Consider the following 25,398-nt stretch of genomic DNA (forward strand, 5'->3'; position numbering starts at 1 on the left):
AGAGGGGAACTAGAAAAATACACACTCTTTACTCTCAAGTAGTGTATACTGTTGTCAAGGAAATGTCTCCATTTTGAAACCTTTTGACTTCTCACTTCACTGGATTTCATGAATTTCTCAGATGAATTGGATCTTGTTAAATTCAACATTTAGTGTTTTAAATAGTATTCCAAATGTTCATGGCAATGGAATAAAATTATAATAATAATTTTCAGATTCAATAGTAAATATACTCAAAATTAGCCAGGTGTCACGGTGCAACCTGTAATCCCAGTACTATGGGAGACTGAGGCAGGAAGATCACAAGTTGGGGCCCAACTTAGGCAACTTAGTGACTTAGGGAGACTCTGTCTCAAAACAAAAAAATTAAAAGGGCTGGGGATGTAGCTCAGTGTGAAGTATTTAGGTTTAATCTCCAGTACTGCCAAAGAAAAAGAAGAAAAAAATCCTCAATTTTGATACTCAAATGATTTTGATAGTCTATAAAACATCATGATTTTCCAAAAACTTTGTTATCTTGGAAAAAGTAAATATACTTATTATTTATCTTCTTACCTTATGAAACACATCTTATTCATATTTTATAATATTTTTTCAGTGGATTATCTCACTTGAAAGTGTCTATTAATTTACATATCCATTATATACATTATATCTGAATACATTTTTATTGAGAAAATACTTTCTTAATTGCATTCAGTGTGTTCATTTTGCGTTTTTGCTAGTCAATATTCCCTCTTTTCTCTGACCCTATCTCACCAACTTTAGAAAATTCTATTTAAAGAAAATGTATGGAAAATTCTTGAAATAACATGTAGCAATGTCAGAGAAGAAAAGTACTGAAAATTATACTAACAAGTAACCAGTAATAAAAAGATTAACAAAAGCTAAGTGTATATAGTAAATGTGAAAAACATTCATTGTAGTACTGAGCAATGACATTTTCAGTAATTAAGGAAGATAAAACTATATAAGACAGTAGTATCTGCAAAGCAGATGAACTGGCAGTGATTATGTATATGTTTAAAAAATGTTGAGACATAGTTATGCCAACTGTTTCTAACTGAAAGAAGGCATATTGGTGTGTTCAAGCACTATTTCAATTGGAATAGATATTTAGATACCATGCAGAAAATACTTGCTAGCATGTGTCTGAAATGTGTTTTTAATTAATGCACTTTCACTCATTCAGAAAAGAAAAAGATCATTGAATTTAAATGTTGCACTGTGATACATTAAAGCACCGATTTTAGACTTTTCATGCTCCTATTCCTTTTGCATTCACTAAATAGCCCTGTCTTCTCATTTATCCAAGTTAGAATCTAGGAGCAACACGAGATTCTCATCCTAGAGATCCCTGGCTTCATGCTTCCCACTCAGTGAGTCCCTAATTCCTCGCTCACCTGTACCAGACAGCTTGTAAACTTGCTCTCTCTCATTCTTCTGGCCTAGCATTTTTGCTTCAGACTACTGTAGAAATAATTTCTAATTCATTGGGATCAGGGCAAGTTTTAAGCCTTCCTCAATCACAGACAATTGCATTTCGGGGAGTTTCCTAACTTAAGGTTTTTAAACCTATGCAATTTCATCTTTAAAAAGGAAATGAGACTGCCATTTTAATAGTCATTAACAAATTTAAATTATATCATTTTCATACACTTTTTAGTGTATCTGGCTTTTTTTTTACATTTTTGTTATTATGATTCATGATGCACTAGTAAACAGTAACTGTTTTGTTATTCTTACGGTTATTGTTAAACCTTGGAATAGTCTAAAAAATGTAAGCATGATTAGACCTTCATTGTGACTTTAGAGATGGAAAAGTTAATAATGAGTTATTTTGAAAAGAAATGTTTCAGTGCTCTAAATTTTTTTTTTTTTTTTTTTTGTACCGGAGATCGAACTCAGGACCTTGTGCTTGCAAGACAGGTCACGGAACCATTGAGCTAAATCCTCGACCCTGTTCTAAAATTCTTTCAAAAGCTAAATATTTATTTGACATAGGGAAAATATCTTAGTCTAATAGGAAGGTATCTATGTTTATCTAAAAATTATCTTCTCTTGTTGGACTCATACAGAACCAGTGAAGGAGAAGATGAGACAACGGCTTTAGAAAGTATTATGTACAAAGTCCACCACGTGCCTCAGGCTCTTAATGCTTTTGTGATTTTCATGTGAATAAATCCAGATCCTCAATTTGATGTCTGTGCTGCAACTGTGTAAGACACTGGTCAACTCAATTAACCTCCTTCTGCTTAGTTTCATTTGTAATGTTCAAATAACATTACTTGTCACTTCCTATCCACAGGTACTTGTACAACTAATTGACTGTCTCAGCAGGAGTATTGTAAAGAGTGTGTGATAAATGATTTATAAACCCTTGGAAATATTAAATAAATTATGTTAAAAGCCCTAACATGAAGTCAGAACAAATTATTCTCTTCTATACTTTTGAACTTTAGTAATATGTATTTGAGTTTTTAAACTTAAAAAAGGTAACCCTCAATAAAGTGAAAATAGGATAGTATTTTTAGTAATTCATTTTTTAAAGTTTTTATTCATACAGCTTTGCAGTCCATAATGACATTCATTTAGTCATTGGTATGTGTACCTAGCACATCTTAATTCTTCTAACTTCTTCTTCTTAATTCTAAATGCTTTCTTCTGCTGTCATTATTTTTTAAAATCCTTGTTGAAGTTGAAAATATACTGAAGAAAAAATATTCTAGAGAGTGATTACAATTCATCTCCTTAAATTGATGAGGTATTTTAAGAGATAGGAAGACAACTGGATAAGAATAAAGAAACATACCTCATCGGCCAAATTTTACTACAAACAACTTATGACCTTGAAAAATATTACTTATCCAATGACAATCTTCAGATGATGAAGAACAAATTGAGATAAAAAACATTAAAAAAATGTTGTGCTAAAAATTATGAGGGATTCAGAAATCAAAGTATCATATTGCAATGAAAATGTAATACAGAGAAATGATCAACTGAAAACAATTCTCACATAATTCAGAATTCAGTGAGCAATAATAATGAAGTTATTCATTCTACCTAGAGATATGAAGGGTGTGTGACTTATAAAGTGGGCTGGAAAAATAAGAAGGACTTTTATTGTCACTAATTAGAAAGAACGGTATTTTAGGTTGACAAAACATCATGGGAAAATGAACAGGAGACAAACAGGAATTTTGCATGTGTTATGGTTGGACCTTAGTATGCATGGGACAGAGATTGTAGAAAGGGAATGTACTAAAATAGATTGGCTTAAAACTCAAAGGAGTTATACAAAAGATTTGCATTGTGTTTTTGTGGCTTCCTAAAAGCCACTAAAAATTTTTAATACTATTTATGCTTTAAAAAGTTAATTCTTAACATAAAAGTACGTTGAAAAAGAATATGTTTAAATAAGTATGAACACTTAGCCTAAATTGCAATGATAAGGAATGGTAAAGGTAAAAAGAAGGCAACTGAGCATATTTAATAGACATTGAATGGATAGAATTAAACAGTCAAGTCTGAGAAATGATTGGATGTGTAATAAGTGAGGTTGAATAACCAAAGATAAATTTAAGATTTCTGTCTTAGGTGCCTAAGAAAATAGTGAATGATAATATAAATGAAAATAATGAGAGCAATGAATATGTTAGGGGTGAGGGTAGAAATGCAGAACTAAAGAGTCAATTTAAATTTACTAAATTTGAGATTTTGAAGCTATGCATGGTGGAAAGGCAAACAAGCAGTAAAATTTCTGACATGAAGCTTCAGAAATAATCAGGCTCCAAAATTAACAGATTTGTGTGTCATTGATATATATGTGCAGTTAAAGTTGTTAGGGGAAATGGGGTTAAAATACAGACTATAAAGAGCAAAAAACAGAATAATGATCCTTTAAAAGGTAGGTAGAAGGATGAGAAGATTAGAAGGGAACCAAAAGAATGCAGTAACTATGGTACCCCACAGAAGAACATTTAAGAAGAAAGGAATAACATTTTAAAATATTGCATATGATTTGATATGGTGGACTATGGTGAAAACACTATTGAATTTGGTAACCAATATGTAATGATTTTTCTCTGAGAAAACAATTCCAATAAATTGATAGATATGTATTTATACATATTTATAGACTCTATAGCAAGCAGGCAAGATTACTATCTACGTCTTTTCCTATAAGTTTAGGAGTGAGTGAAAGAAAAAGAAATGAGTATCTCAGAGAACACAGAGAGTTAAAAGATGAAAGATTTTATAACAGGAAAGACGTAAGCAATACTGTAGCCATGAAAGAAGTAGCTAGATAAAAAAAAAAGAGTCCAAAAGTAAGAGGCAGAATTGAAGGAACAGTAACAAAGGAGAAAAAAGAATCAAGAACCCTAATCAGGGGTTTTGTTGGCATTCATGTTGGCAAAAATCTCTTGATTAATGAGTGGATAATTTCTAAGTGTGGATAAAGAAAAAGGGATAGAAGAAATTTATGCTGGATGAACTTAATCTTCCCCCATAAAGTTGTTTAGCAAGATTTTCCATGACTAAAGATACAAATGAAATATAAGGAACAGTGAAAAAACAAATCGCTGTGTTATTAGGTATGGTAAATGGGTAAAAGAAAAATGAGTAGCTTTGAGGTCACTTAGTCCCTAAATAATCAGTGAAAATATCTCCTGAAGATAGTGTTTCTGGATTTATTAACAGGTTGCAAGCTAAGATTTCTCATTTTAAAGTTTTGATTGATTAAAAATTACGGGGTGGGAAATGTATTTGAATCTATCTGAAAGAAACTTTCAGAGAGTATTAACAGAGTTATGAATTTATAAAACAGTATAAAAATATGCTCAAGAACAGGATAACACTTGCACTAATAGTGAAAAACTATGGTATAGAAAATAATTGACATCTTTGTACGAATCAAGCTAGTGGCACTAAACTGTACCAGTAATCCATATATTCTTCACCACTATAAACTCGCAGTCAATATTTTTCCCTTTTCAAATTATTATATGTTTGTGATCCATAATAAATATGTTCATCTTGGGGAATTAGTACATATACATATTGCATGTTGATCCTTTTTACTTCCATGTCTCCTCTCCTCCCTCCCATCTCTTCCATTCTCAGTTCCCCTCCCATCTCTACAAAGTAAATCTCACTGTTTTATGTCATCTTTTATTTACTCTTTAAAATACTATATTTTGGGTTTCTCATATAAGAGAAACCATATGATATTTAACCTGTGTCTGATTTATTTCCTTTAGCATTATGGTGTCAAGATACATCCATTTTCCTAACGATTTAGCTGTTATGAGTTGCACTGCTATAAAAATGGGTATGCATGTATCACTGAAATATAATGTCTTTTACTCTTCCTGGAAGATACGCAGAACTGGTATATAGCTGGGTCAAATAGAATTTTTGTTTTTAGTGTTCTGGGGAGCTCTATACTGATTTCCATAGTGGTTGCACCAGTTCACATCCTCACCAACAATGTAGAAAGTTTCCTTTTTCCCCACAACTTCACCAGCATTTGTTGATTTTGAGTTTTTGATGGTAGCCAATTTTTTAGAGCAAGCTGAAATCTCAGTATTGTTCTTTTACATTTCTCTAATGGCCAAGTATGCCAAACACTTTTTCATGCACCCACAGGCTATTTGTACTTTTTCTTTTGAGAACTGTGTATTCATTTCATTTACCCATTTTTCTCTCTTTTTTTTTATCATTACAATGGTGTGTATTACCAATGGGCACACCCTACCCCAAGTTTGGGAAAGTTAGCAAACCACACCTGAAAACCTTTTCATTTAGAGACTATCTACTTCAAATTCAGCCACACAGTTGTTCAGAAGTTAGACTCATCTAGTCAAAAACCAAAAATTTCAACAGTTAAAATAAGGTAGAGCCCTTGGAAGAGAACCGGCAGACTTGACCCAGGCAATGTCTAACTCATGACAGTGAAGCTGCATGCTACATAAATAATAAAAGTCACACCGTTAAAGACCTCCACACTGTCACTATGTCCTGGAATGTGAAGATACTCATCATCCAAACTCAGGAAATATCCTTTTCCATAAAATGAAGACCTTTACTGAGAAACCTCACACCTACACATGGCTGAACACCAAAACATACTGGTTTGGATTTCTAGCTTCGACTGAGAATACAGAAAGCTGTTAAGGGCACTGCTATTGTCCTGACAAGGAGGAAAAGATAAATAATTGAGAAAACATAACTTTTCTTAAATCTCACAGAAAGCTACCCAAGTAACCTAGAAAAAAAACCAAAAATAAAAACAGATAAGATCCCTACTCATTAGAGCCGGAACACAATCGAAGAGGGGGTCAGCAAACAAGTGGATCTGAATATACAGTAGCTAAAATCACGAACAGCTAAGGGGCAGCGTAAAAGTGTAGAGCTCCTGGGAGCCACAGATATAACAGTACTTCATACCCATCTGAGGCTTTTCTCCATATACCTCAACTGTGCACTCAGGAAACAGACAGGGACAGAGCAGGAGACCAGACATGATTTCCTCTGTCCTTCCATGAGATTTAGGACTGAAGAAGGGGACATTAGTCACTTACCCATTTTGAGGTCTTTTATTTCAGAAGATCTAATTTTTTTGTGTTCTCTGTATATTGTACATATTAGTCCTCTGTTCAAGGAGTGGTTTGCAATTTTTTTTTCTTCTGTAAGTTCTCCCTTTGCTCTTCTGGTTGTTTCTTTTGCAGTGCATAAGTTAATATGATATAGTCTCATTTGTTGATGGTTGTTGTCATTTCTTGTAAAATTGGGGTTCTACTCAGAAAGTCCTTGCCTATGTCTGTGTCTTCAAAAGTTTTACCTATTTTATCTTCCAGTAGATTAAATTTTTCTGTTTTAATATGTAGATATCTGATCAATTTTTATTTTAGTTTACTGCATGGGATGAGATATGGGTCTAGATTCAATCTTCTGCATGTGGGTAGCCAGTTTTCTCAGCACCATTCGTTAAAGAGGCTGTCTTTTCTCCAGATATGCTTTGGGCCATTTGTTGAAGGCCAGATAGCTAGCTGAAGTTGCCTAATGTTTCTGCATCCTCTATTTGGTTCCAATGATCTATGTGTCTGTCTTTGTGCCAGTGCTATCCTGTTTTTATCACTATAGCTTTGTGATATAATGAAATCTGGGATTATGATGCCTGTGGTTTGCTCTTCTTGTCCAGCATCTCTTTTTCTATCCTGAATATCTTCTGGTTCCATATAAATTTTAGGATTTTTTTTTCTACTTCTGTGAATAATGCTGTTGGTATTTTTAGTAGGACTGCATTAAATCTACATGTCAATTTTGGTAATATAGCCTTATGACAATATTGGTTCTGCCTATCCAGGAACAGGGAATGTCTTTTCATATTCTGATGTCCTCTTTAATCTCTTTTTCAGAGTACTATGTCTTTTCATTATGAAGGCTTTACATTTCTTTGGTTATGTTGATTCCTGGGTATTTAATTTTTTGAACCTATTATGAATGGAATTGTTTTCATGGTTTCCCTCTCAGTGGGTTTACTTTTTAAATGTCAGATTTACCTACAATATATTTGATGGAGCTATAAGAAAAATTATTACTTTTGTTGAATTTCAACTTTTGATGCACATTTTTAGTATTCTATGTGATAAAATGGGCCAACTCAAGAAGCATTTTTTTCCATGTACCAAAATACATAGTTGTCTCCTGTGAGTCCTTGTGTGACTGTTTTAGTTAAAAGCTAAATCATCCACTGTTTTCAGGATCACCATTAGCCTGGAATGAATAACTGTTAGACTGTAGTTATTCAAACTTGGGCATTTGATGGTGATTGCTTTGAAAATGAAGAAAATCCAAGAGTACTTGTTGCCAATAGCTGACCTTTCAAATAATCATTACAATTTTGTAAACTTACTATCTGTTCCTGTGAAGTTGTATTTCTCAGTTCTTAAAAGATTTTTTTTATAATAAAACATACTATCATTTGGAAATTTTACATAATCCACAGAACCAATATTTTCTAAATAAACAATACCTTATTTCTTTAAAATAGATATATACATGGACAAAAGGCTTATTCAAACTGTAAGTAGACAAAGGAGATTTCAATAATACAGGGCATGGAAAACATTGCTATGCCTTCAATTTCCACATTGAAAAAAATCCACAATTATCTGAAAATGCTATTAAAATTCTCACTTTTTCAACCAAGAAAATCTGTAGCAGGCCAGATTTTCTTCATATACTTCAACAAAAACAACATATTGAGACAGCTTGACTTCTGAAGCAGATTTAAGAAACCAGATGTCTCTTATTAAGCCAGACATTTGCAAAATTAAGGCAGAGTTGCAAATGTAAAACTACACTATTCTTGCCACTTTTTTGGTTTTGGAAAGTATTTCATTTACATTAAAATATTTATATAAATATGCAATGGGTCATTGGTATCGTTAAGTGAATTCATAAATATTAAAACTTTTGAGTTTTTCATTTTTCATATTTTTATTTTCTCATATTTTCCATTTCTCATTTCTTACATGGTAAATATTGCTAGATTTATTCCACATAAATGAAAGCTCACTACAGTTCTCCATAATCTTTAACAAAATAGTGGATACCAGAGACCAAAATAATTCAGAAACATTAATGTTGACCAAGCACTTAAACACACAGTAAGGTACTTAAAGGTTTCTAACACACGTCACATGATCTACTAAGTAATAGTTGAGAAGTTATATCATTAAATTTGTAATAATTGAACAGGAAGAATTTTTTTCTTTCCCAGTTTTGAAACTTTTTAAAGAAATCATACTATTCCTATTAGAGAGATGTCATCAGTGCATGCTTATGACATTCTCTCCATTCTTTCTTCCAAGTCTGTGAGTCTCATTTCATGTGTCCCATTTACAGGAGTAAAATTAGCATGTTCTCCAGTCACCATTTGGCTCATGACTCAATGTCACTATAAAAATCATTTTAGCAGCTCCAGAGGCCCAGCTTCTTCTAGGATACCTCAATGTGGAATGCTTCAATTTGTTTAACATAAGAGGCGTAAGTACATAATTTCATAGATTTAAAATCTATCTAAACCTATAAATTCTACTAGAGTAAAACCTTCTGCTTTATTCTTTCAAATAACTTGCATATATGATATTAGAAATGGTAAAGGGCATAAAAGGGAAAAGATCACAAATAATGTATCTCACTTCAGAAATCCATCATTCAAAGGAAGAATTCTTGTAGCAAAATTGCTGTAGAATGAGAAAGTACAAGGCTTTTGTTTTGTTTGTTTCTGTTTGTCTTTTTTTTTAAGAAGTAGGAAGAGAAAAAGCAAGCTCATCTCTTATTCATGAATTTTGATTGCATTTCAGGTCTCAATTTTTAGATATCTATGGTTTAAAACTTCATCTAACTTTGAATAGTTCAGTATTTAAATAATGCAATTTAAGTAATGTATTAAATAATGCAGTGTCTTTCCCCTCTTCCATTAGATTTAAATATTAAAGTAAGTGGATACAAAAACCCCTACCATATTTACTATTTCCAATAATATCATATCACTTTTTCATATCTAGAAAATTCTAAATATAGCAGTATAAATCAGAAACTCTGGTGAAATGTCAAAATCCAATTTTCATAAATTTTCCAGAGATTCTTTTTTCTACTTCTATAAAGTCAGAATATAGGCTGTTTGCCGCTTTGTTGAGCTTCTATCAGATGCTGCTGACAATTATTTGACTTTTTTGGAATTCTTTTTTGTGGGTGAAAATGTTAGACCTAATTTTTAGTGACAGTCCTCTAGAATTTCAAAGCAAGAGTACAAGTCATCTGTACAGTGATACATTTGGTATAAAAGATATTTCTGGATCTTTAGTTGGATTACAAAATAGACCTGTGTCTAAATGCCTGGCTTAAAAATTTAAAAAAAACAAGAAACACAGCCACCATGCATGTAAAAGGAATCATTTCTGAGCACCTATTAGGAATTAACTAAAAGAGCAATAATAAAGAGAGAAATGTATACAATACATAGCATCTATATAATTTGTTGAAAAATCTAATTGTATACCCTCTGTCACTTAAGTATTTTGTATGCACTATTTGTTAACTGCTGTTCTTTGATCAGAAAGAAATATATTGTCTGGAGAAAGAAAACAATAAAAATGAAATACTACTTTTAAAAATAATAGCTGTTATTATTATCATTCTAATGGCTACTGTAATTATATGCCTACAGCTCAGTTTCTAGTGACTTTAAAGGTGCAGAATTGAGTACTCATTAATCTAAAAAATATATTTCAAAAAAGCTTAAGAGGAGTGGAAATTTTCAGGAATAAGATTTTACAGTTATTCATACTGCCTTTTACTCCATCCAAATGAAAGTCACATGTGATCATTTTAAAGGCAAGCACAATATTCATTTTTATCTTTCATAATCCTGTTTCTCCTTGCATGTGCTCATTACTTAGAAGTGCACGAAATGAAATTTCAAAGTAAATTTTTGACTCCCCTCATAAAAGTAGAATTAACATCAGAATCTTTTAACATCTCCATCTCCAAATATATAAATCATAAACAGTACACCTTTTAATTCATATCTTCTCATGTAGTATAATCACTTTTCTCTGCTTCATTCTTGATATTTCAAGTCTCCTTAAAATCATTATCATTAAAGTGAATTAGATAAAACCTGCACATGTACATGTATTATAATGGTAGTCTGCATAGAAAAAATAACAATGGCAAAAAACAAGCAACTTTATTGCAAAAAAAATTCTGCATTTAAGTCATGGTTCTGTGTATGATTTGGTGGCTGCTTAAAATCTCTGATATGGGCTAGGTGTGGTGGCACAGGCCTATAATCCCAGCACTTGGGTGGTTGAGGCAGGAGTGTCACTGTGGAGGCCACCCTGGGCTATATAGTGAGTTCAAGGACAGCCTGAACTGCATAGTGAGACCCTGTCTCAAAAAAAAAAAAATCTCTGGTGTGTATTTTCTTTATCTCAAAAGTGAGAATATTTTTTTCTAATTCATAATATTGTTGTTACCAGATGGTAAAAAACAGTAATTGTGACTTTTAAGCATATGCTTTGAAAATCCATAAAAAGAGACTTACAGTGAAAATGATTTTGAAAAGAACTTATTCTTCTGACTTCATTTCCCCTCAAACATTTATATAGTATATTTCCCCCAAGTGATGTGTATACTAAATCTTTCATATAACATAGAAACTAAATACTGAGTTGGACAGTATTTGTGTAGATAATGCAAATATCTTTGCACCTAGTAGCACTGAATTACTCCACAGTCAGAAATTACCCCAAACTCTTCACAAGCATCCCAAAAAATAGATAGAAAAGGCTGAAACTTTGTAGACCTGAGTTCCAGGCACTTAATTAACTATGTGAAGATGAGCAGGTGACTTGAACTATCTGTTCCTCAGAATCTTTGAATGTAAAAACTTCTAAATTGAAACAGATAATATTTTTAAGATTTGAAAATTTAGTATAATCCAGAAGCAAGGGTGTTCTCTGTTGCTACTGATGAAAGATGATCTATATGTTTCTTTCTCAGTCATCATTTCTATGTAGCATACATTTATTATCACTGACTATTTGGAAGTGATTCTGCTAGGAATTGAATGTGATTAAAATACTAAGAAAACACAGTTCCTGTCTTCCCAGAGCCTGCAATCTGTCTAGAAGGAGACAGATTGCTAGATAGAATGTAAGGACCCTCCTGTTCAGACAAAAATCAGACCCATACAGCACTAGCTGACGAGATAGAGAAATGTAGTAAAAGAGAGCATAGCTCTTTTAGTTGCATTTTAAGGGTTAAATACACTTAATTATGCAAGTTTGTTATGGAAAGTCATTTCAGGTAAAGTAACAGACTTTAGCAAAGGCATCAGAAGAGAAACTGGAAAAAAATAGTGTGTATTATTCTGCAATGTAAGAGCAATAGCTGGAGTTAAACACAAAAGTGGTTCCTCATCAGATCCTAGAAATGCTAAAATGCTTAGAATGTGTTCTATAGGCTGTGTGTTAGGGTTAAGAGGTTCTTGAGAAATGTCCAAAGGTGACTGCTAGTAGCATTTTGGATAGACTGTAACATGGAAAAACGTAGGAAATGGAAGTGCTTATTATAGTCCTATAGTAAGACATTCCTATGTTTTACAGAAAATAAATATGAGAGACATAAAATAAAAACCAAGAAGTCATTTGTAGGAAAATGGATGCATCTCAAGACTATAAAATTAAGTGAAATAAATCAGGCACACAACCTTAAACATTGCATACTTTCTCTGATATGAGAAATACAAAATATAAATAAAGAGCAAAATAAAAGATAGGTAATAGGAAATGGGGTGATATAATTTTGTAAAAGAGAAGGGGACCAAGAGATAAAGGGAGAGGGGGAGGGGATGAAAAAAGAACTAAGACATGTTATATACATTTACCAACTCTCTACGAGGAATGTGATCTAATATACTGTACATATTTACTAATAGAAAATAAAAGTTGAGAAAAAATAACATTACCTGCCAAGTAATCACACAAGAATATCAAAGGAAAGAGATAAATAAAAATATACTTCAAGATGCTATGCCATGTTAATGGGTAGTGGATGATGGCATTAAAGATGAAAGGAAATAAAATCCATAACATGTTTTTAAAAGGCAGACACCAATTCATCCAGCAAAGAAAAAAATACAGAGAAATGTTTGTGAAAGGAAAAACTTTAAGAGAACTAAGAGCAGAGTTCTATATCTTCTCAGAGGGGAAAGATGCAGCGTCATCCCTTAAGGCAGGTGGTGTCCAGTGTGCGGACTGGACAGAACTGGCAATCCTTCCCACAGAAGAAAACATAAGGGAGAGTCAGTTAGAGGTGAACAAATGAATTTATGCACAATTTATTATTAGTATATACTAATAATAGTTAAAAATTTCTAGCTGAGCCAGTTGGCACAATTTTGCAACTTTTTCTGGTAACAGTGAGACACTTGGTAATGAAATCAGAGAAAGTGCACAGTAGTGTTTTCCCAGTGGTGAGGCATCGGAAGGCAAGTAATTATGACAGTAGATCAAGGGATTGTGTGTGTTTGTGTGTGTGTGTGTGTGTGTGTGTGTTTTGTGGCACTAGGGATGGAACCTAGGAACTCATATATGTTAGGCAAACATATTACCACTGTGCCAATTCCTAACCCTCAAAAGAAATTTTTTTCTTTTCTCGATGTCAATAAGAAATTATATGAACTAGTAAGCAACTGAATCACATAGCACTGGATCTAGAGGAGACTAAAACAAAGTGTTAAAGGTATTAAAGATAGGATCAGTAAAAGGGGAAAAAAGAGAGGTCTGTGAGGGTTATGGCCAGAGGAGAGTATTTCTAAATTCAGGGTTTAGAAAGTAGATCCTTTTGAGTGTTAATTCTTTTTATACCTTTTCTTAAAAGTGAAACTAAAGCGAGTAACTTTCTTCAGTTCACTCCATGACCTATTGGTAGAGCAAGGACCAGAACCAAAATTCCAGGCACTTCACTCTGACAAATGCCTGAGAAATAATTTATCAGAAGAGTTTTGCTTTGTCTCATGGTTTCAGAGGTTTCAGTCCATGATCATTTGGCTGCATTGGTTTTGGGCCTATGGGAAGGCAGTAAATCACGGCATGAGCACATTGTGGAAGAGGCTGCTCACCTCATGGCAACCAAGGTGTAAAAGAGAGAGGAAGAAGAGAGTCCAGGATCCTAATATCCTAACTGCTTTTCACTATGCCCAGCTTTCTAAAGCTTCCACTATCTCCCATTAGGTCAAAGGCTGAAGACTGAGCCTTCAATTTTGGGGCCTTTGGGGGCATTCAGTATCCAAACTATAGCAGTTTTCAATTACATGTGTCATCAAATTTCTTAGGGAAAGCTCATTTTTGACTCTACAAATTCAAAAATTGTATTTTAAACATTCAGTAAAGAGGGTTATTCTTCTCAAGCACTAACTTTCCAAGGAGGGCAGAGGAGTTGTCCTGGACTGAAGCAGTATTTCAACACTGGCAGTGCTTGTAATTGCTGGTACATGGTGATAATAAAAAACTAACTATATTTTTGTCAATTTCCTTAACATTTTTAGAATCTATGAATAGTACATTTGCTTACTACTTGCCTTTCTATTGATCCTCTTCTACCCTGTCCCTCACCTGATCTCAAATTCTTCTTTCTGGAGTTGAAGACTGACTGAAACAGCATTGGAGAAACAGTTTTATTATCTAAATCAGGTGTCAAGAAACTATGACATGCAGGCTAAATTTGGCCTTCTGCTGTATTAAAAATAAAGCTTGTTTATTACATCTGTTTAATTTACTGCTAATGGGTGCTTTTGCAATTTAAGAACAAAGTTGAGTAGGTAGAATAGAGATCATTATTCTCAAAACCTAAAATTTACTATTAATTCCTGCACACTAGAATTTCCTGACTTTTGTTCTAAATTCTTAAGAATCAAAGCACTACTTGTTTTGTGAATATGCAAACAAGATAGTTACTTTACATTCATATTGTGAACCAGTAGTTTAGTGCCTTTGTTAAATGTCTACCACCTACTACCATTATATTTACCTACTGATTTTTCTTTGTTTTGTAGTCCCTGCTATGTGGATATTTGTTAGCAATGACTGATGTGGAAACTACATATGCAGATTTTATTGCTTCAGGAAGAACAGGTAGAAGAAATGCAATACATGATATCCTGGTTTCCTCTGCAAGTGGTAACAGCAATGAATTAGCCCTGAAATTAGCTGGTCTTGATATCAACAAGACAGGTGAGTCACCTTAGACACATTTCTACAAACGTGACATGATTTGCAGCATTTTGCTAAATAGGATTAAGGCACAATAAATACCTATGAAAGTAATTTAATAGTTATTTTGGGCAAAATGAAAGTCTACAATTAGTTTCTTAATCATTCCTCCTCTGTTTTCAATGATTTCCACCTACACAGTTTCCCACTCAAAAGCAGAGTCTTTAATTTGATTTTACTAATACAATCAATAAAATACCTGGTGTTTTAAAAAATTTTTAATCTCTGTAAAAGCTCTGAAATTGCCTATGTAGAACATATAACAAAGTTGGTGATAATATTATCTACCACTAACATTTAATGGATATTTATAACAATTAACAAGTGAAATCTGAGGGACTTCAGTTTTAAGATCATTTCAGAAAAAAAAAGGTTATCAGGACCAATTTGATTGAGAATGACAATAAAAGAGTTGCTGGAAATGCTTAGGTAAAAGGGTTTCTTGGTTGTCCTTTCATGATTAAATGAGTTTATGAATGTGTATTACTGAACCTTAAATTTTTATGTAAAGTTTGACTTTATTAATGAAAAAGAAAAGCAAATTTAATACATTTAAATATCTGATAGCCTTACTCCTAAGTATTAGAATAAGTCTCCTGATAGTTGCTCTATTGTAGCTTTTGCAAATATCAAAGCTTAATATGTTTATTTTAAAACACTTGTGCAAAAACAACCTTTAAAAGTAAAAAGACTTCACAATTAAAGAACTATAGTACTGTGTACATGAAAAGATCAGTTTCTAACTCATCTCATAACATTTACTATGTCCTATTAGAATTTCTCTAACAAAGCCTTCGGCTTATGGGGAAACTGAGATTATATATGCATTAAATAGTTCAGTGACATTACTTAAAATACTAAAGGACAGAATTTTATTCAATGGCTAAAATTCAGTAGGTCACAGATTGGTCTTTTCAATTTTAGATTAATAATAAAACTAATATCAACACTTTGGAATATATAGACCTATTTGTATTTTAGGTTTCATTGTTTCTCTGCTATTACTACCAATATTTTCTTCCCAGAGCCTTTTTAGGAAATAAGAAAATTATTCCAGTTTCATATCATGGAATGAGTAAACACATTTTTTTGTGTGTCTGAGAATGTGCTAATTTCTTTTATATGATTTATATTTTTATTTTTATTACAAGTATGCTTTTTTAAGCAATCTGCATCAATTTTAGCCACCCTTAATATTAGAATATTTTATTAATCGTATAATTGAATTTCACTATTTCTGTTTCCCTGGAAATTGAGAATTGTTAGCCTCAATGTTTCTTATACAAAAGAACATTAAATTATTGCTAATAACTTGAGGAATTATGTTAATAAATATAACTAAAACAAACTGATATTTTATATTAAGTATATTATAATTACATAATTTAAAATAACTCAGATACTTTCATGCTTCCAAATATCTTTTTTTCCTTTCTTTCAATACAGGAGGTAGAACTCTGGGTCTTTGCATTGAGCTACAACCCCAGCCCTTTTTTTATTTTTTATTTTGAGATAGGATCTTGCTAAATAACAAGTTATCAGCCAGGGTTCAAACTTTTGATCCTTCTGCCTCAGTCTCCCATAGTGCTGATATTATAGGCCTTTGCCACCATGCCTAGCTTCCAAATATCTTCCTTTTTAGTCATTTCTGCATGTTAATTGCAATTCTTTAGGCACTTGTAAAATTTTCCATTTTTCAAATCATAAAATCCTAAAGTAGGCAAACTATAAAAGGATTGACTTGACTTATTGTTTGAAGTACAAAGAACTACAAATAATAATCATAAGATATGAAAATCTAAAATATAGAAAAGACAAATGTATGATGCCAAACATAACATCTCCAAGAATTGTAAGAAACTTTCTTTGTAATTCCTGTTTCCACTGTGTTTTAGTTTATACTCAACAACATTGCTGCCCTATGTTACCTTAATTTGTTAAGAGGCATCAATTTAAACACAGCTTTGTGTACAGCAAAATGCAAAACCCTAAAAGCATCCCCACACACCTAGAAAGTTCAAGCCCATGGAAGTCAAGTTCTTCATCTTGTATTTATGCAGTCGTTTTCATCTTTAAGCATTCAGTAACTTACATCTGCCCTATTTTGACTTCATTCCTTTGGTTTCCAAGAGACTCTCCTATTTACCATGCTCCTACTTCATGCATATCTCAGATTTGTGTCATTTGTACATTTTAGGAGCCTGTTCATTAGCCAAATAATACAAATAATGTAAGAAAATGACATATAACACCTGGTCATATCTGCTTTAGAATAGAATATGATTTTTACATAGAAACACTAAGTAAATTTCCATAAAGTCTTATTATCATTAGAATATGGTTATATGTTCTGTGTGTATATTCTAAGAGTAAAGGGTAAGTTGTCTCACAACATTGCAGTGCAAAGAAAGGGCCAGTCTACTTATCTTGATGCACTGAATTATTATAACAAACTGCTTGTAAATATGGACATAATTTATGTTACTGCAACATTCCAAAATATTTTGTCTACCAAGCCATATTGGTTGCTCGGGAATCAATTTTAGTATATGTGCTGCCAAAGCAAACACAGGTTGCTCAGGAATCAATTGACTCATGTAAACATTTTAATCTTTGAGTCAAGAATTGCCTACAGCTCGTACTCATATAAAGTGACCTAATGTGGCATAAAAACATTGCTCAAATTGAGTGCTTGCTGTCACTGGGAAGACTGCTGCTGTGGGTGCACTTCTAAAGGTGGTTTAATTGAAATTGTATATATGCTCTCTAAGACCAGAAGCCACTATAACTACTGGATAAGAGAGTGACTAACATCGTGTCCACTGTTCTACTATTACTTTCAATTTGAACTAATAAAATCTTTAAGAAATCAACGGGGTTATCCTCAAGTGCTAGAAAGAAGAGAAAGCATAGTTTTAAAATATTTCTTTAAATAAGATATCAAAAGGCAAACATGCTCCTACCTTTGGTTTCTGCTTCAAGAGACTACTGATTTCTGCAACCTGTAAAACTATTTAAATGCCATGACTTGGCCATGAGATTTCCTAGCTAAGTATCAAAAGCTTAGCTGATCATTTCACACCCTGAAAATTCAGATGTTATTTAGTTTTTGAGTCACACTGTCTTATTTTCACAGAATATGCCAAGCTTTGAAAAACTTTTATTTTTCCTGGTGAACTGACTACCAAGAAAATATACTTGTCTCTATGAAGATTTTAGACTTTTTGAGAAAGTTGGGAGTTTCTGATATGATATACTGAGAACTGCCAAATATAAGCTTTTTTATTTTACCTGTATCCTTTTTTTTAATTTTCCCTAGCAGAAGGCGAAGATGATGCACAGAGGAATTCGACAGAACAAAGTGGGGAAGCCCAGGGAGAAGCAGCAAAATCTGAAAGCTAACCCCCCACTTTGACCTTCAACAACACCTGACAACATGGCGAATCTCCAGGCGTTGCTGGAATGAATGTGCTTCCATGAGCAAAAAGGGGGAAAAGAAAATGGCTGTGCTGCATCACAGGAACCTGCTTGTTATCATATTGAAAATGGGGGCAGAGGCTGTGGCTGCAGACAGACTTTTCTCTACCTCCATCATTAGCAATGGTTGAAATCATGTGGCTTGTGTTTGGATGTCATTTTTGTATGGATCCTTTCACTTGACCATGTGATGAAATGCTTGTAGAGAGTAGCTCTGACCTAGATGATGATTCCTGTAGCATCTGGCCCCTCATAATGTCAGAGGATTTAATTGTGTCTAATTGCAAACAGTTGGTTGAACCCCAGAGTTTAAATAGCTCTGGCTTAAGTATTTACCCAGTAAAAGAATCATCCAGAAAGCACTGTTTTTAGCATTATGTATCCGTGTGTTACTGCTGTGTTATTTACTGTTTTGTATTGTACAGTATAGACGCTCAGCACTGCCCCCCCCTTCTTTGATTGCTTATTGAAAACAAAAATGATGCATATTACTGTGAATTTTTATACCACTCATTTTTTAAAGGGCTGCCTGTTTTGTTTTTCATGGTGTGGTGGTGTGCACGGAACAGAACACATTTTTTACAATGTAATCTTTCCTCTTGATCATTGTATATTGATGAATTAAATCTAATAGATTCATCAAGATTCCTTTGCTTTATTATACAGACATTTGAAAATATCCATTAATGTGAATATCACTTGAATTCTGTCTGTTTGGTGTCTGTACAGAGTGGAATTTAATCTGTCAATTTTCTTTTAGGCCCAAGTAGCAAATTTCTCCCATCTAATATTGTTAATTATGAAACTTTGGGGGAATTGAAAAGATAGATAAGAGAAGCCAACATAATCCTGAGAACTGGAAATATTTTGTTCTGTAGAATCAGATTTCCCACAATGCTGTATGCCACTATTTAAATTTGGAGAAAAATTTGCCTCCACCAGGCTGAGAAGGATGGAAAAAGTGATCTTGCAATCATGTGGGTACCAATCACTAAAGTAAAGCCCTCGTGTCGTGTTTTTCATGTCTTTTTTCAGCCCTATCTGATCCAAATGTTATTATGCACTTTTTAATGTTTGTAAACTTTTACTATAATTAGTGTGAACTGCATTGTAATTATCACCATTAGAAGCTAACAAAATTTTCACTAATACTATTGATGACTTATGCTGTGTTTTAACATCATGATTCTTTTGTGGAAACTTCCTGTGAGCTGTGTAATCCCTCTGGTCAGTATTATGAAATTATTTGTCAGTGGTAATAAATAAGGAACCAGGAATATACAAGTGGTTTATGAATTACTGGACAAATAACATATAACAGGAAACCTCTTTGCAATAAAGAGCCCATTTAGCTGTCCTTGAGGGTTTAGAAACAGTTCCAGGTGATGTAGGTAGATCAGCATTTCAACAGGTAATCTCAGTGGTTATTCCAGGAACTCAGCTTTTCTCTATAGTTACAGACAGGATGAAAGGTAAGTCTGGTCACTTCTCCCTTTCCAGTACTTTTCACTGTCTGGGTTAAGGGTATGAGTCTGATTTGGTTCTTAATCAGATGTTACCTTCCCCACCCCTATAAAAAAGGTAACAATGTGAGTCTTTCTAAGAACAGAAAGAAAATTGATTAAATTTTAAATATTTTTTATCTAACCTGTGAGGGGGGGCAAAATGCCCGTAAAAAATTTAAACAAATCTACCTATTAATAGATTCTCAAATACGAAGACAAGTTCCTGAGATGATTTTAGGCAATCTCTTTTAGTCTGTTTCAAACATCCATCCTGCAAAATTGGCTTGCCTTGTGTTCATTTACTATCTTGATAGCTTTCTTGTGAATCTAAAGTTTCTTCTTCCTTAAAATTGTGGAATTCCAAACTGATTTCATGTAATTTTGTAAAGTTTAGAACCAGTGCTGAGTATATGTGGAAGGTTTATATTCAGGTATGATACACTATTATTAATGCATGTAGTGCCAAGTTTGTCTTTGAATATATAATTAGTGGTAAATTGTGAAGTTATACGGGGCTTTTTAGTTTGACCTCTTAATGCTACTTTGTCTGGAATACTAAAACTCAGTGGCATCCCAAGCTGAGAAGATAAAAATTGTCTTTCCAAAAAACATCCACATTCTATAAAGTTTGCTTAGCAAAAGTGTATAATATTTTTCATATTTTACTTTGATGTCCTTTTTTGCAAAATAATACTGAGCTGAATTTTAAGGAGAGAAGGAAAGGATAGGAAAGTAAGGCAATGATTTGACAATCGGTAGTGGATGTCTCCTAACAAACTATCCCGATAGTAATCACTTTGCAGCTCATGTTCTCACATTTCATCCCCAAACAATTCAATTAGAGTGATTTATCTGATTTAACATATTAGAAAATTAGTACTCAAAAGGGAATAATTTTTCCAAACATGAAAATCTAATTGATGAAATTGATATTGGAATCATATTTGCCTGTCTTCAAGAAGCTTTCCATAGCACATGCTATAAAATTAAAGCCAGTTACAAAGAATGTTTACCTGGAAGATAATTTCTAGTGATGGACTTAGCCTCCACATTTCAGAGAAGGAAACTGAGTCTTAAGAAGACATTGCTTTTTCTTAAGGTTACCTGTATGAGTATGACAAACACATACCTAAATCCTAGAAACTGTACTTTAAAAAAAATTATAATTTATTTTGGAAAGTATGCTTCCCAGAAGATGCAGTGGTCTGTTAACTTAGCATGGTTCAGACTGCTTATGTTCTTCGCTACTCCTTTTGCTTAATTACCTAAAACTGTAATTTCAGTTTTTGAGTCATTTGCAACATGTGAACTTGTCAAATTTACTTTCTGTCATGTATCCCATGGCAATATATATTTACCTTAAGTTCAAAGAAATGTTTTTCCAATCAATAATAGAATCACAGGCTGTAATTTCTAGGTGATATGATACTCTCCAGAGAAGCCTACTATAATGTCTTATACCTGAGTCTCACTCAGACATTGTGGGACTGAGCCATTTTAAAAGACAAACAATATTTCTTTGTCTCCTCAGAGAGACAATAATGGGTAAAGAAATGCAACTAATAGGTGGGAATGCTTCTGAGTGAAACCTGTAATATTAAAGACAAACTGTATAGTCATTAAGTGAAAACAGGAAATATCTATAATTTATGATGTCTTAATAAGCCCTAAATTGTTCTTTAGTTAAGAGTGGCAGTCTCTGAAGTCATTTGTGAGCTTGTATGACTTTTGTATTTAGCAATGTTGCACGCTCACATAATTAATATTAAAAGTAACACATTTTTCTGAAATGTACACGGTCTATTAAGAGTATTTATTGAACACACACTTTATACTTGGTGCTGGGTAAAGTGCTGCAGGTGATAAAGCAAAAATCTAAAGCCTCAGCCATCCTAGAGTGAACATACATAGCCCTTCAGCTTCACTTTCCTGTGAAAGTGAATTCCTCCAGTAATTTTCATTTCCATTCCACTCTGGTAGCCCACATTCTAGACTTACCAGAACCATCCCATGTACTAGATTCTAAACCCCAATATCATGCCCATGATTCTCACTTGTCAGCAGGAGGATAATTTCCAAGCAGAAGAAAAACAGATGTTTATCAGAGTCCCCTGAAAGGTTTAAACGTCCACCCTTTACTCACATACGCATATATACATTCATATACAAACACTCTTTCCTTTCAAATAACTCCCCACCTGACTTTAATAACATTTTCCTCCCACCTTCAGCTGTACCTCTTAGGAACCTGGATCTATCCTAGAAGCCTACCAAGGCTTTCAAGGGAGTCCACACAAAATGTAGCTGTCACAGATACAAATGATTTTATTGTATCAAGCACAACATTTTGAGGTAGAGGAGCAAAGGGAGTTCAACTTCTTTTTTCTTAGTGTTGCTCTCTTTTTCTGTCATGATTTTTTTTTTTTTAACATATAACCTGTAAAGACCAAGCAGAAACCAAGGCGAGACCGAAGAGAAAATATGAGTCAAACACAACTCAGCGTTGAGTCCAGGCAAAGTCTTAAGCCAAAAGGACAAAAAAGGATGTAAATATTTAAATTCATCTTGACCAATTCACAGGGATAAAACACTACATAGAGATTTGAGACAAACATTATGCTAGCCAATGAAACAACTACAGAACTTCTAATGTTATTCTTGTGGATTTCTTGCATCTATCTAGGTCAGGATGTGAGAATTAGAGATTTGAAACTAACAAAACTGACAATAACCCACTACATTCTAATTTATACCACATGTCCCTTTCGATCTTGTCAAGATGCAAATTTCCTTGGCAAGCTTCCTTTTAGTCTAAAACCTATTGTTAATTTTTCTCCTCAGGGCCCTCAAGTTCTTTACTTTCTTGTTTTTCTGCCACCTCTGCTCAATCAAGATAATTCAACTATTTCCTTTGTTTTTATCTATTTAATGGATGACTAAAAAAAGTTTAAAATAGTGCTCATTCATTGCTTATAACCCCAGTTTAGACATACATGCTGCATACCTCCCTCTCTCTCTCTCTCTCTCTCTCTCTCTCAGGAAAGAGGAAGTTTACCACTTCCTGCCTAAGATTGATTCTTTCATCCAATGTTTTAACACAATTTGTTTGTGCTCATTTTGTGTTCCCTTTTACTTTTACTGCTTATGTTTATTAAAATAGTTATGTATTTTATATCCTTGTTTCGAGCTTACATTTTTTACTCTTCTGCAATTTGACTTTGAGTTTAACTTTTCTTATTATGACACCATCATATTACCTCTTAATAATTTTCAATGAAACCCTAGCCAATTTGGAATTTAAAGATTTCAGTGATTCAGAGGACTCAAACTTCACATAAAATCAAATAAAATGTTTTTACAATTGTAATTGACATATAAATGACAGTCTAGCTGCAAAATCATGTCTTATAGATGATATATATACATACATTTATTATATTCATATATCTATTTTGTATAGTATATTATATTCATATATCATAATAATACATAATATTAAATGTATATATTTATTTTTCTTTTTAGGATAGTATCTTCTACAATATACGACTATGTTCTTAATCTATAACTACAGTCTCTTCATATTTTTTGGCTATATTCTCAGATCCTACAGTACTCATTAGTTCAAAAGGGCATTTGCCACATATATGTGTAAGAATGTGCAGCATGGCCATGTAGAGATAGCTGATATTATTTTGTGATAGAATGCTACATTCTATTTTAATTTGGGATGATTGCCACTAGTTGCTCTCACCAACAGTCACAAACAAGAAATAATCCAAGTCTCATTTCTCTAATTTCGGCCTAAACAAATATATCAACACCAGTTGCCAATATGATAGAGAGCTTATATGTTTTATTAGCTACCTCAATGACATTTAACCTACTTCACCATAGACACTCTTAAAATGCTTCATTTATCTACTTTTCCCAAGTGTTTTTGTTTTATTTTTTAAGTTATTTAGTGATTTGTTCCTTTTTCTCTGACAATGCTTCATTCTTCTGAGTAGTTCTTCCTTCTCTACTTCTCCAATAAATACCTTTATTGTGGTTCCCTGAGATTTCATCCTTATTTTTCTTTTCTAATTCCCTTCACCTCTTCCACTCACAAACCATCAACCACCACCATTTACTATGTTGAATCTCATATTCTCATCTCCAGCCCACAGGTAATTCCTGATCACATGAACTTTTGGATAGTTGAACATGTATATTTCCAAAATACCTTAAAATTCAATGTTTTGACACTAAAAACTGTATACCATTCCGTTGTTTTTTTTTTTTTTTTTGGTATCGGGGATCAAACTCTGATCCTTGTGCTTGTGAGGCAGGCGCTGGAACCACTGAGCTAAATCCCTGGCCTACCATTCCATTTTTTAAACTTCTCGTCATATACCACATGTTTCATGTATGCTAGCACTGATTTCCTGATAAGCTTAAATCAAAATTCTTAAAGATGTCTTAACTACATTCTCTTCCTCCAATTTGTTTTTAGTTCATCAATTCTAATTCTTCCCTATTTCCTAAAACTACTTCTTTTTGTCTATACTCCAACCCTTTAAACTACCATGTCTCTAGCATAAAGCAATAGCTTGCTCACTGGGACCTGTCTCATCTGGCATTCTTCCTATTTACCTTACAATCAGATGTATTTTTCTAATACATAAACCTGATTATTTCAGTCTTCTAATTAGAAAATCTTTAACTTTAGCCAGGCAAATCATTATATACATTTAATTTTATATAAGTCCTTGGTATATGTTAGCTTTTTTCCTAGTTCTAAAATCTTCAAGTTTATTGGCAAATTTTCATCAATCCTTTCACACTACATACTATTGTATTCTTTGCTTTACAGTCATTTTTAACTTGCATCTCCATTCCTAAATCTCACTGTAGGAAATTAGTTGTTTTGTACTGGTTGCTCCCGAACAGTTAGTACATTTGGCTTTATCACAGCTATTTATTTACATGTGCATCTGTCAAACTTGAGTGCAGAATCCCTCTTTGCTCATCTTTGTATCCCCATTACCTGTCAGACACTCAGCAAATGTTTGTAAATGAATGATGCCTGCTCTCCTAAAGATCATAATAAAAAGACAACTGATGTATAAATCAATTAGGGCAAAATGCAATTCAGAGATAAAGTTGATGGTTCAAAGTAGTGAAGTCTGCAGACTATTGTAGTGCAGATAAAAACTTGATTCCTATCACCTTTCTTACTATGCAATAGATTATTTTAAAATCTGCATCCATATTTTTTGCTGTACATATATACACAAGCAAATTTAGTATAATTTACAGAAATGTTCAAAGAACAGCACATAAATAAATGAGCAAATGAGAGTAAGCCATCCACCTAAATAATGATCTTGGTAAAGATATTGCTTGGAATTTGCTGAAATTAAAATTAGATAAAAGAAAATGGTTTTATTTTATTCTCTTGGCCAAAGTAACATATTAGTTAAAGAGACTCTTCAGGAAGACTTTTGAGAACCTTATATAATGATATACTGTAGTTTCTAATATTCTTTATTAAAATATTCTCAACCTAAATAAATGGAGTT

At 33.0% G+C, this 25,398-nt stretch overlaps 1 protein-coding gene across 2 annotated transcripts in view; it reads left to right on the forward strand.

Moving 5' to 3' along the window:
• Positions 1-21,628, forward strand: part of Pkia (cAMP-dependent protein kinase inhibitor alpha) — a 99,058-nt gene extending 77,430 nt beyond the window's left edge. Inside the window, exons 1-3 of one of the 2 annotated variants that reach the window (XM_021256006.2) lie at positions 8,919-9,057; positions 14,636-14,813; positions 18,175-21,628. In XM_021256006.2, coding sequence (XP_021111665.1) covers positions 14,663-14,813; positions 18,175-18,254 — 231 coding nt within the window. In that variant the 5' untranslated portion in view covers positions 8,919-9,057; positions 14,636-14,662 and the 3' untranslated portion in view covers positions 18,255-21,628. Of the gene's footprint in view, positions 1-8,918; positions 9,058-14,635; positions 14,814-18,174 lie in introns of those variants that run through there. The other variant, XM_087190511.1, reaches the window with a different exon arrangement.
• The last annotated feature ends 3,770 nt before the right edge of the window (positions 21,629-25,398 follow it).

The sequence above is a fragment of the Heterocephalus glaber genome, unplaced genomic scaffold, assembly GCF_053883595.1.
Source record: "Heterocephalus glaber isolate CG9 unplaced genomic scaffold, H.glaber_assembly_v1.0 deba00001553, whole genome shotgun sequence".
Classification (NCBI taxonomy): domain Eukaryota; kingdom Metazoa; phylum Chordata; class Mammalia; order Rodentia; family Bathyergidae; genus Heterocephalus; species Heterocephalus glaber.